At 35.2% G+C, this 13,395-nt stretch overlaps 1 protein-coding gene across 1 annotated transcript in view; it reads right to left on the reverse strand.

The window, feature by feature from the left end:
* Positions 1–13,395, reverse strand: part of si:ch211-51h4.2 (uncharacterized) — a 134,764-nt gene that overhangs the window by 98,230 nt on the left and 23,139 nt on the right. The window contains exon 6 of the mRNA XM_053513605.1: positions 2,905–3,040. Coding sequence (XP_053369580.1) covers positions 2,905–3,040 — 136 coding nt within the window. The remainder of the gene's footprint in view (positions 1–2,904; positions 3,041–13,395) is intronic.

The raw sequence follows: 13,395 nt of genomic DNA on the forward strand, positions 1-13,395 counted from the left end.
AGAAACCTGTCAGGAGTATAGGGTTGTAGCTCAACATGAGCTTATGGGGGCTACCTCTTTGGCTTCTAGCACAGATCTGACTGAGGCTGATCTAAGGTTTGGGATGGCAGAGTCTGCCCTAAGAGCATTTGGAGAAAGCCTGACTGGGACATAGGATTATTAAAACTTGGAAGCATTGCAAGGTATACAGTATCTGATTCTGGGTTGGGCATGGCTTAGAAAGAACAGGGTTAAGCTCAAGTAGAGCTCTGATTTTGTCAGAGTATGGCATTGATCTGATGTATCATATAATGATTCAAGCATAGCATGGCGTGAGGCAGGCAAATCATGGTAAAATTCAGGCAACAAAAAAAATGACCACACATAAAAATATTATTTTAATATTGTTTGCTGCAGGTACAGTACTTTGATTTTTAAAATAATTTTTTGTAAAGAATCTGCCACATGCTCAGAAACTACACAAACGATTGATCAAAATGTAGCTGCAAATTACACCCTTTATCTTGTGTACTACTACATTAAAAATTAGATATGATATGTGCTGTATATCTTAATCATGTTTTCCATGTTTTCAAGGATGAATATGAAAGCACATGAAACTTTGAGTCATAAAGTAAAACTGTATACTGTACATAAAGTAAAAAATATGCCCTGCAGCAGTTTCCTATAAACATTAAATATAATTTAATTACTGTTGTGTTATGCAACAGTGGACAATAAGGCTTCGCTATAGAAAGCCAATATGGCATATGATCAAATTTCTATTTTAAGAAAAGGCAAATAAGGTTTTATAACTTACAATAACAGTGTTGAGATCACTCCATAGGGCATGTTTAAAGAACTTTTAAAGGTATTGTGTGTGCACTAAACTTCAAGCACTTGAATATAATACCATAAGACGAGCGCTCAATAGGAAAGAGTCATTTGTAAGCTGGAAAGGCAAGTCAAAAATGTACCATTCCACAAAACCATAATGTCCAACAATTTTCTCATGCTATTTTCTCTGAAATTGTGGGATCAATGAATTTTCTGCACAAAACTGGAAAAAACCTAATTGGTCCAAAGTGGTAGTATTATTGAACTAGTTGAAATTTATACAAAGAAAAAAAAAAAAGATTACATGTATGATTGTTGACAGTGTCTTATATAAAGATCTTTTGTTTGAAATATACTACTAATAATAAAATTAAGTTACTTAGGTATTGTTTTCAGGTATTCAGGTACATAGCAAATGTAAGAAATGTGGGGAAACGTCCCCCACATATTTTAATAGGTGAATGATTTCTTCCCACTTTCATTCTCTCTATTAATTGATTGATTGTTTGATTGAAGTATTGTTTGCAATGTGCACATGCCCTAAAAAACTATTACAAGGTTCTGAGGGAAAATAATACAAGTAAGTAGCAAGTGTTTTTCTAATAATATTTTTTAAATTGGATAGAATTGGCTATGTTATATGTCAGACTGGACTTGACAAGAAGGAATGAAAATAATTAGATATAATTTTATTATGTCCCTTGTCTCGGCATGTGCATGGGATGGGCATGCTCCTAAATCATTTATCTCTTCTCGCTCACTCTGTAGGTTCACTAGGTAAAAGGCCTCCCCTTCTGCAGGTATGCAAAGGGGCGGGACCGCTAGAAGGGGCACGGCCAGGAAATCTTTATTGGTAATAGAGCTCGGGTGTTCCCCACACTATAAAAATGAGGCAGGGAGTTAAACTCAAGGTCCGGAGGGTAAAAGAGCAGAGTTGCGTGGTGAACTTTTAGAAATGCAAGGAGTGGCATGCAAGCGAGGTGATGTCATGCGCCCCAGGGACTTTAAAAGCTACAACTGAATGCAGCTTTAAGGACAGCCGCGAGAGGACTGCACAAGCTCCAGGGTGCTTTCACTCTCGCTTAGAGCCAGCCCTTGTGATCCTGCTGCCAAAGAGGAAAGGCCGCTGTGCCTTATGTTAAGGCCCTCTTTCCCCCAGCTGGGATCGCCACTGCGGTCCCAGAGAAGCAACGTTGGCAACGTTGACTCATATCTGCGGCAGCCCTCAAGTAAAGCTGGGATGGGCTGGTTGCCCACGACAACGAGAGGAGCCATTCTAGGGAGCATCCAGAAGCCATTGCTCACATGGGCCCACTCCGTCACTCTGCCCTCTCAACTCGTACCCACATACCAGCTGGTCACTGCCTCCAGACACACATGTACACACCTTCTCGTCCCTTTTTCTGTCAAATTAAACTCCTATTGAAAAAATACAGCTTTGCACTGGTTAAAGTGTAATATTTTAGAAAAGTTGATGTATGTACAGTACAGGTCAAAAGTTTGGACACAAGTTTGGATTTATTTGCTACATTCTGGAACAATACTAGGAAATAACACATTTAAGTCTGGGATTCTGGGAGCAAATCATGATGTAGTCTACATACCTGTGGGTGACAGACTATGGAGAAAAGTATAACTTTGTTTACATGGCCATATAGCATCACATTTACCACAGACTGAGGTTATACAGTATTTCTATCAGTATGTCTATTAGATAAATAATAAATAGTGAACTGCAGAATTATTGGCACCCTTTATAAAAAATGAGCAAAATGATTGCATGAAATATACCTACTATAACTGCTATTACATTAACCTGTATCAGTGTGCTTTATGCCCTATTACAACAAAAGCACTTTCCTTGCCCAGCTAATCAGCATCATGTTAATCTCAAAACGTTCATTCTTTGCTTATTTTTTTCCATTTTTAGCACACCTACTAGAAGTGCTTATGAATATTTTAGATTTAGTTGAGTCATTTATATAAGTACTAATGCAGGACTTATGGTATATTGAAGTAAGATATATGGCTGCTGTACAGACTTCTAGCAATAAATAAGGAAAAAAAAAAAGCATAATCATTACTTACAAATGAAAAAACAGAATAAAGCTGAAGGCCTGGTTGCTGCGTTTGCTCAGGAAGAGAACTCCAAGAGAATGCAGGTTCGGATGAAGTTCCTCTTGAAGCTTTATTACTGTCTTGTCCTTTTGCAGCAGCCCTGTGTCTGTATGCATAAGAATCAAAATCAGAATGAGTTTAATTGGCCAAATAAGATTCACTTTAGAGCAATTTGTCTTGGCAGACACCAGCGCAAAGAATAGACTAGGAACAGAACAGCGGCTTTAAAGCGCAAGGCAACATCGCTTTTCTCTTTTTATTTGTCTCCCTTTGATAGCTGATGCTAGTGACAAGTACATTTCAGATAATAAGAGTGTAGAATGAATGGGTCAGGGAGAGAAACGCCTCAATCTGGCAGCGTGAGGGCTATGGGCGAGTGGAGCCATCCCTCAGCTGCACACATCACTCTTCATCTGGTGCTGTGGCCGCGTTCAACCACTTTTATGGGGTAAATAATGAATCAGGGAGCTGATAAATGGGAGGAGCGGTGGGAACTCAGACAGGACAGATGAATATGGATGGAGATAAGGAAGGGAATGAGGAAGCCTGTCAGAACACTGAGAATAATTCATACTCTTGCATGAGGGGGCTAAGAGAAACAAGAGAGACCTGTTTATTTTCATGATTCTGCTCAATGTTTTTCTACTTCCTGTCTTGCTACTGCTCTATCTCTACCTTATCCATGTTCCATCATCACTGATTTTACTTATCTGGGTATTAGCTACATTTTTTTTTTATTATTATTAACCTATTTTTAATATAATTATTTTATATATATATATATATATATATATATATATATATATATGTGTCGTGGTTAAGTAATTTTCACTGCTGCCCAATGTTTTACTTTTTTACTTCTTGGTTTCTTCATTTCAGATTCAGAGGTCTTTCCCCTTTATTTGGCCCAGTTATTAGGGTTTCCCACCTAGCTGATTTTATTCAAATTCTGAAAAAGTGGGTCTTATAGTTAAAAAGAGGGATTAAGATCAATAAATTGATCACTGATCACTGAGACTTAGGGCACAAGGCAGAGTACACCCTGGACAGGGTGCCAATCCATTGCACACACACAAATAGATTTAAAAAAAGAAAAGAAAAAAATAACCCCTAAAGAATTGTAATTTAATTTTCTTGTTTCAAGGTGTTGTTCAAGGTGTGACATACTGCGTGACACTTCATAAGGAAACTGGAGTAACACTTTCCTCTCCAAATAAATGTTGTATGACATAACCATGTCAACCAAAATTCATCATGACAGTTCTGTTCTGTTCTGTAGCAGTGTGGCATAACTTACCCAAAATAGTCTTATTAGTTGTCTGATGTAATGTAAGCTAACTCTACTCTGCATCTCTTTTATGACATATTTTGAAACAAAAAAGTGATAGATATCAAACGTGAATTACATAAATAAATGAAAAATACTGGCACAAAAATGCAATTTGACACACCTGTTTCACAAAAGTTATGGATTCTATCCTGACATGTTCTATAATAGCATCCCAAAAGGGTTGAAATACAGTAAAAAGGGTCTCATTCTTTTATGGGTATTATCTTAGCTAAAAACATTTGAAACAGGGGCTTTGTATGTGTTTTGACCATTGTGTAAATTATGACAGTTTTATCTGTGCATCCTCTTCTGTTTGTCATAAAAATCTATGACTAAAACAAGCAGTATCATAAAATAAGTGGTTATGTTATCAAACATAATGGCAGATATCTGGATCATTACGTTTTTCTTTTTTTTTTTTGGCTGCTCCCATCAAGGGGTCACCAATGCAGAGCATCTGATCCGCATACATCTTCGCATGAATCACTTCCATTCTATTCAGGCTTGGAACTGGCACTAAGAATGCCCTGCATGCAGTTTCTGGGGATCATTACATAAGTGTAAAATAGTTTTTAAATGACTGGATTTTCAGTCATGGCACCAAATGACAGCCTGTGACACTTTCTATGGCACATTGTTATGACAATGTCAGTCTTCTAAGGATCGAAAGGAAATATTAGTAAAGTGAGAAATTGTTACACTATTAATGTCATGCTATACTGATTAAATTTGCAAAAAGAATTCCAAAGTGCATTGTGTACCATTAAGTAAGCTACGTGCATGGATATTAATAAAAAAAAATGGCTTACCTTTAGCACTTTCTTCTGATATATGGAATAATGTGACTTAATAGAAATTAAGCAGATTCTAGTACCATTATCAAACTATTAATTTTCATTGTTTATTTTGTATATGCTCCACATTGATAAGATAAGATATACCTTTATTCCTGATATATACAGTAGATATACCTGAACATTTCTATGTTACAGCAGCAAAGGAAAAATATGCAAACAAAAAGTAAAAAAAGTTGGGACAGTTCAGTGTATAAATTCTGTACAAAAGTAAAAGAAGAAAACAATACAAATGTTACACTTTGAATCCAGTTACAATATGTAATATCATATTGCACTATATATATATATATATATATATATATATATATATATATATATATATAATAAAAATATGTTACTGGACAGTTGCTATTGCACAAAACTTTGATATTTTTAATATATTGTGAGATATTGTACTGTAGTTTTTTTTTTTTTATTTGTAACTACTGTAAATATAGTGTAAAATCACCAATACCGTAACAACAGTACAGTATATTGCACCAACAGTATATCACAGTACAGTGTAACCTCGGATTACGAGCATAGTTCGTTCCGGAAGTGGGCTCGTATTCCAAAATACTTATAAACCAAATGTAATTTTCTTCTTATTAAGAAATAATAGAAACTCAAATTATTCGTTCTACAGCCCCAAAAAATAAATACATAGAAATAATTAATACAAAATCTAAAGTAAAAATAAAGCAAATTATCCTGCACTTTAGTGTTTCTGTTTGTGCACGCAGGCGCTGTGTGTGTGTGTGTGTAATTTGCATGTGCACACACACACACACACACACACATTAACGGAGAGACTGTTTTATCGGAAAAATTAGCAAGGAACGTTGCTAGTCACACTCGCATAAGCGCATACTAATTGAATCACTGCTGTAAAGTAAAAAACAAACAAACAAAAAACCCAACAAATGAACATGAAATGTAAAGTGAAACATGACAGGCGGATACAGAGAGAGAGAGAGGAAAAAAATTGATCTTTACTCTCTAATGAGACTTGCTTTTGCTTTATATGCATGCACACGCGCGCTGTACAAACATGCTTACAAACACAAAATAAAATATGTTTTACACACACACACACACACACACACACACGCACACACACACACACACACACGTGGTCATGACCAGTTAACTTTATATTAACTAAGGTTACAAAATCGAGAGATCTTTTATCTTTGTGTCGGTGAAAAAAAAACTAAAACGGAGGGTTAAAAAGCCGGTGAGCAAAAAGGAGAAACACAAACAAGTAAATAAAGCAAACGTGTCTTATACAAAACAAAATGAAGTAATCAAAAAAAGTGCACCACAACCAAACAAAAAAATACACAATATTTACAAAATATATATAATAAACGGTAAGGGTATGTGTGTGTGAACGCAAGAAATTGGAAAAATGTCCGAAGTCCGTGTTTATTGTACATGTGTTAGAGGAGTATGGTTCGGTCTCACCGGGGTTACTGAAGTTTGGGAGGCCCGATGATGGAGGGTGAGAAGTCCGGGGAATATGTCCCAATATTAACCCAGTGTAAGTATGTATCCAATGTTGTAAACATTAAAGCACTTTTTGTAAGTCGCTCTGGATAAGAGCGTCTGCCAAATGCCTAAATGTATGTAAATGTAAATGTCCGGTTAAAGATAATCCAGTTTAAAAATCTTAAAAAGAAAATCACTCCTTCACTCAAAGGCACCGCTGTTTTTCATTATTCAGCCTACTGATTAATGCCCTTATTTTATATAAAAAAAACCCTCATGTGGCTGCGCTACAACAGTGTTATAATTAACAGTGCACACGTGCACGGATGTTGATAATACTAGTGAGAGACACGCACTAAGACCCAGCAGGGGAGACGATTACCTACAATTCCGAAGCGCAAGAGAGAGAAAAACCATTGGCTCAGTTGTGATCACGTGACGCTCGGCATCAAAACACTCGTAAACCAAGACAATGCTCGTTTTTAAAGTCAAAATTTATAAAAAATCTTTGCTCGTCTTGCGGAACACTCGTAAACCGTGTTACTTGTAATCCGAGGTCCCACTGTAATGGAATAATGTGTGTGTGTGCGTGTTTACAGTGACTGGTTCACTGGGAGCAGCTCTGAATGTACAGTCTAATAGCATATATGAAAACTAATGAAAAGGCAGATATAAGTCAGCAGTATTAGCTGGATCAGTACATAAGCAGTGGTCAGTAGTGTGCTGACCTGTCAGTGATCTGAACGACTGATGTCCTGTGCATTTCATACATTCGATGATCCAACATGTCAATTGATTTGAATTGTTAAAAATTCCTAAAACACTCAATGTTACTTTTTTTTTTGCACACCTGGGCAACCGCTCTGTAACGGAAATGCGAATGGGTATAATGTCAAAAACTGTGGATGCTTAGAACATGGTTATGTATGTTAGGGTAATGGCAAGTATACAAACAAACAAAAAAAAGAATTTAAGTATAGTCAGGCAGTATAGTTGCATTTGAAAGGGAAAAAATTCTGACCCTGAACTAAAATGTAAAATGGTAACAAGGTTTTCAAGCAAACAGATTATCATAATAATGAATGTATTTATATTAATGTGTTTAGATTTAGCCAAAAAAATCTGAAGAATTATGAAATATTTTGCCTAACTAAATTAAAATGGAGTAAAAATATATTTAGTAAAATATGTTTTTTTTTTTTTTTTTAAATCAATAAACAAACTTACAAACAATGAAACAAATACCAGTGTGTGTGTAAGGGAAAAATATTATTTGCACAATAGTTATATTAAAAATTCTGTGCACGTGTAAATGTGCTACATCAGTTCAGTTGTAACTGTGGTGAGAGCCACGTGTGATTTGCACAAAAGAAGAGCATAGGATAGGACTTATTATCTTCTTTTGTGGTCGGAAGGTGTTGGTGCTTTAACATGGAAGGGCATAAGCAGAAGCATTTGGATATCTACAAAAACATTTCAGCCAATACGCTAAGAAAGGTGAAACTTTCTCAAGGGTAATTATTACTGGTGACGAGACATGGATTTATCACTGAGAGTAAGTTCAAAGTAACCAAAAGAAAAATGTTTAAATGTCAACCATCAGCTGGAAAATAGTTGCTTACAGTTTTCTGGGATTCTCAACAATCAATAGTGCTCATTACAGTAAGGTGCTTATCGAAGAGCTGAAGCCTGAACTTCAGGAGGACTGCTAGCCAAGTGACTTGTGATCTTGCATGACCTCAGTCCTGATCTTGCTCCATCACATTTTCACCTGTGTTCCCCTAACAGCAGTCCTACAAAGCGAAAGATTCGTTTCTAAAAATGAAAGCAGCAGTGCACTCGTGACTCAACTTAAAACATTTTCCTAATGAGGGAATGACAGATAGATAGCTTGTTGACAGATAGACAAAGTGTATTGAAAAGCAAGGAGATTATGTCAAAAAGTGATGTATCTTTTCTAAAATTTAATAAAAATAAATTCTACAGCCAGAGTGATACTACTTGTTTAATATTACATTTTATTATTTAATATTACTTAATAGTATTTAATTACCACTAATTTTTTAAAGTGCAATAACTTTCTACTACTAAACTTCCACTTATGTCAGTAGTTTTTCACTCAGCTGTGGGACTTACAGATCGATAGATATTGTGTGTAGCATAGTCTGTATATTGTATTGTGGTTGTTTTCTTTTTACAGATTTTATTCAGATTTTATTCCATTTTATTTACTTTTATTCAATATTGTTTTTGCGTCTCTGTGTCTTTGTGTGTTATCACATAGGCAATTTCCTGCGGGATCAATAAAGTTTTCTGATTCTGTTTTCTGAGTTTTTGACTCACCCTTGTACATGCCACAATACAAAATTTGGCTTGATTAATGTATTAATGGGAATGTGTTTTAGATTATAATTAATTATATTATTTATCATATTTAACCATTGGTAAACACCAGAGTATGAAACATGCTACAGTAGGTGACTCATCACTGGCATACTGTTCTAACATAATTTAAGAAATTAGAGACATAAAACAACAGTGAAACGAGCTTACGATTTAATTCCTAATGGCACGGTAGTTTGTACCTTTCATTAAAATGACGAATAACTTTTTAAATCGTTTATGTCAGTCAGCCACCAATCTCGGTAATGATACTTTGGTGTGGCAATCAAATCGGAGTTTTTTTTAAACATTAAGACTACTGTAAGAATGACAGGGGAATATGCATTGCAGGGATGAAAGCTACATCATTAATTTCTGAGAAGGGCCCATCTGCTCTGGAAAAAACGGACAGCCGAGTAATTAAGACAGAAAGCTGCTCGATCTCAACACCTGTCTCTGGGTTTTTCACTTTGAGACGGCAAGGCAAAAGGGAAAAAATTCGGGAGGAGGCACAATATAAGACCAGCTGTGCTGGTATAAAAAAAATCTCAGAGTGCTGGGGTATAATGGTAATATTCATTATGGCTGCCAGTGTGACAACAGATACACCCTTACATTAAATACCAGTTAGGATAGCTTGTGCCAATATGAGCCTTTTCTAATGAACAAACTAGTAGATCGTGCTACAAATTAGCAACACCAGGAAACTAAATATATAAATACCTATAAATACCTAAAAGAAATATAAAATTATGTGACAGATCAAAAAGTTAAAACTTTGCATTATGTTTTAGCTTCTTCAAAATACCAACCATTTGTGCGTCTGTGTTGCCCAAGGCGTGTAACCCGATAAACATTAAGAGCCCCTGGTAGGATTTTACACAAAACTGTACTATGCAGATGCCTGTTATCTAACGGATGCCTGCTGCTACACACTCCGACACTTGTATTTACTGATCCGCACACTCTCTTACACAAATGATTCAAAACTTTTCATTTTCTTATGCAACTCCCCACCCAAGTGCATTATCAGTCTCTTAATGCACAGAATGGGTTTAATAATGAATAAAATAAACATTCGTTATAAATTTAATCAGAAGTTTAGTCTATATCACAAAGTATCTGCGGCTTTGTGTATTAAACACATGACTCTACAATTGCCACTGTATGAAACTGACACGCGAATAATCAATATAAAATTATACTGCTCTAGGATTTTAAGTTAAATTTTTACTTAAAAACATCAAACCTTTACTCTTGAATATTGCACTTTCTAATGTTGCTAATGGCGGTAACATGCCATTATAATTTGATTGGTGTGAAGCCAGGCCTTCTTGTTCAACATCAGTGTCTGACCTCACAAATGTGCTTCTAGAAGAATGGTCAAAAATTCCCATAAACACACATCTAAACCTTGTGGAAAGCCTTATACAGGCAAAACCTCGCTATCCTATAATTTGTGTTTGTGGACTTTGGATCTTCTGGATTTTGATTGTTTTGTGGATACTTCTTATATTAAATAATATTAATGTTGACATCTTTCCTCACTGTTTCTTGTTTCACTGGTCATGGTTTCAGTTTTTATGTGTGTTTCTTGTTTTCATCGTTTCCTTGTTATGATCCGAATTTTGTATAGTTTGGGGTCATGCATCTGTGTGTTAACTGAGTTTTTTGCCTAGCATATTCTTGATCTTCAGGCCTTGTTCTTGACAGTAGAAGGTTATGATTGACAGATGGTGTAATTAATGCATATTTAAGATTTGAGATTTGAGATTAAACATACAGTACATATATATGTGCCTGGCTTCAAAAAATACTTAATTATACAACTATTTTGTTATGTAAAAATAATCAAAGAAGTAGTTTAAAATTTATAAGCATTTAACGATTTTATATTTGTTGAAGACTTTTGTAAGGATTAAAAATCCCACATGGCTGAGTCCGAGTCTAGACATGACAAAACTATATGCAGTGGAATCTTTTAAAAAGGTCAAGTCTTGATATAAAGCTGATTCATTTTAAGATCAGCATTTCAACATTTTAACTTCTGTGTTTCTTCCTTGTGGTAGATGATTAACAGTCTTAAGGGACACTGTGCTCTTTCTCTTCGTTCCTTTTTAATGCTTCTGTCTAAGATATTATTAGAAAGATGTTAAGAAAGAGATTATATAGAAGTTTCATGTCTTTGTGCACGATCAAGAAATGCTATATTTACTCTGAACATTAAACTTTAGAACAATGTGAACTTTCTAAACCATGTTGTGTGTCGGTGGGCTTCTTCACCTGAGCAGCTCAGACAAGATCCAGGTCATTAGACATGTAACAATGGCCTTAAATGCATGGTTAAGGTCATGAATAGGTTGAAACATTTGAAAGTTAAATCAAAGGAGTGTCACAATTATAAGGCGGAAGTTGATGCAAGTGAAAGTCTTCTTATTTGAGATGAAACGCAAACCAACAACAGTAAACATATCAATAGGGAACTATGAACATGAACGATCAGCATATGATGAACACAATGGTAGCGAGACATATAAGTACTCAAACCAACTATTTAGCCCTTTTTTTAAAATACTTCTTTATTTAACATGCTGCAGTTTGTGTTTCATCTCATCTAATAGATCCTAGGAATAGGTCCTAGTTGTAGCTTGGAACTAAAGCTTAAGCAGGTTTAAATGCTGGCATTAGAGGATTAATCTCAAAATAGTTTCTTCTTTTGTTGTTGTTGAATTAGTTGCTGTTATGAGAATGGTGCATGGTACTGTACTTGCTTTTAAAACTGGACAAACATAAATAACAAAACTAAACTATGCATTTCTAAAACTGTGATATACTGTAATAGGTCTTTGCCTCAGTCATCACTGTCCAAACAGAGTGTGGGGAGAGTGTACGTGTGGAACTAATGCACTGCAAATTTTTAATTGGTATAGTCTTTTAAACCAGTCATTTATTATGTCCTGATTGCACGTGTAACTCTAGAATATATTTTTTTAATTCTTTAACTTTTGAACTGGTATACGTTATATGCATCCCTGATCAAAAACTGTTGTATCATAAATAAGTCTTAAACAAAGAAAACACTCTCACTTACTCATTCTCTATTTTTCTTATCCTTTACCTGGTCGAGGGTGGCTAGGAGGTTATCCCAAGAGACTCTGGGCACTACAGGGTACACCGTGGGAGGGTGCCGATCAGTCACAGGGCACAAGCGTGGACACACACACACACTACAGGTTATTTGGAAATTACCTTATTCTGCATGGTTTGGACACTGAAAAGATAACTGGAATACCCGGAGGAAACCTTCCAAGCACAGGAGAGCATGCGATTCCATGAAAATGAATCTCTCTATGAAAATGAGTGCTCTCTAAGAAAGATTTGTGTAAAAGAAAACAGTGAAATCAATTATGCTAATATTTCCTATTATTTCTCAGTTCTTAATTTTTGCTGTCTGTCAGACTCACACATGCTGTAGCCAATCAGCAATGAGTCTAAGATGGGACAGGCTCTACCTCTGTTATGAGTTGATTCTCTTTCTGGTGAATTGAAGCTATCCTGGTAGCTCGTAGTACTGCAAGTTATAAATAAGACATCAATTATGGATTTTCCTCTTAATTAGTAACTTTTCTTTACTTATGTTTAACCATAACAAAAGACTTAGATACCTGAATACTATAACTAGTATGTATGTATGTATGTATGTATGTATGTGTGTACTGTATGTATGTACAGTCAGGTATAAAAGTTAGCACCCCTTTTTGAATTCTATATTTTTTTGTGTGTAAAAACATAATTAAAATTATCTGCTGTGGGTCTTAGTATTAGGCATGGGCATGGGTATACACGAACAGAGCCAATCAATGTGATAGTGTACTGAGTGTAGACAAAGTATTTGGAAGAAACAAAAATGACTATAATGTACCTACAAGCCGCCACAATCCTCAAAAAACTAAAATAAAGGGCGACACAGCATGGCTTACTTCCAAAAAATTAATGAATCTTTTGTAATATTTAGATATCCTTCTGAAGTTTAATCTGCACCATGAGTAAAATCAAAATGTTACTGTAAGTAAAAACGATGTTATGAACAGTAATGTACTAGATTTAATCATCCACTTTAAAATAAGCTACTAATGAGCTAATTCCTCAATGTAAATAAACACCTGCACCAATAGATATTAATTAGAAAAGTAAACTAAATATTCTTATAATAATACCAAAACCCACTATGATACACACACACACGCACACAGAATTTAAATTGGGGCACCGACTTTTACACAACTGTATGTATGTATGTATGTATGAATTAATTTATTTAAATAAATGTATTTATAAAGATGAACTGTTTTACATTTATTGTTGATTTTATGTGTACATCAACATACTTATTTTATTTCCAGCATTATTGCAAGCAGTAAA

The sequence above is a fragment of the Clarias gariepinus genome, chromosome 15, assembly GCF_024256425.1.
Source record: "Clarias gariepinus isolate MV-2021 ecotype Netherlands chromosome 15, CGAR_prim_01v2, whole genome shotgun sequence".
In the NCBI taxonomy this organism is placed as follows: Eukaryota; Metazoa; Chordata; class Actinopteri; order Siluriformes; family Clariidae; genus Clarias; species Clarias gariepinus.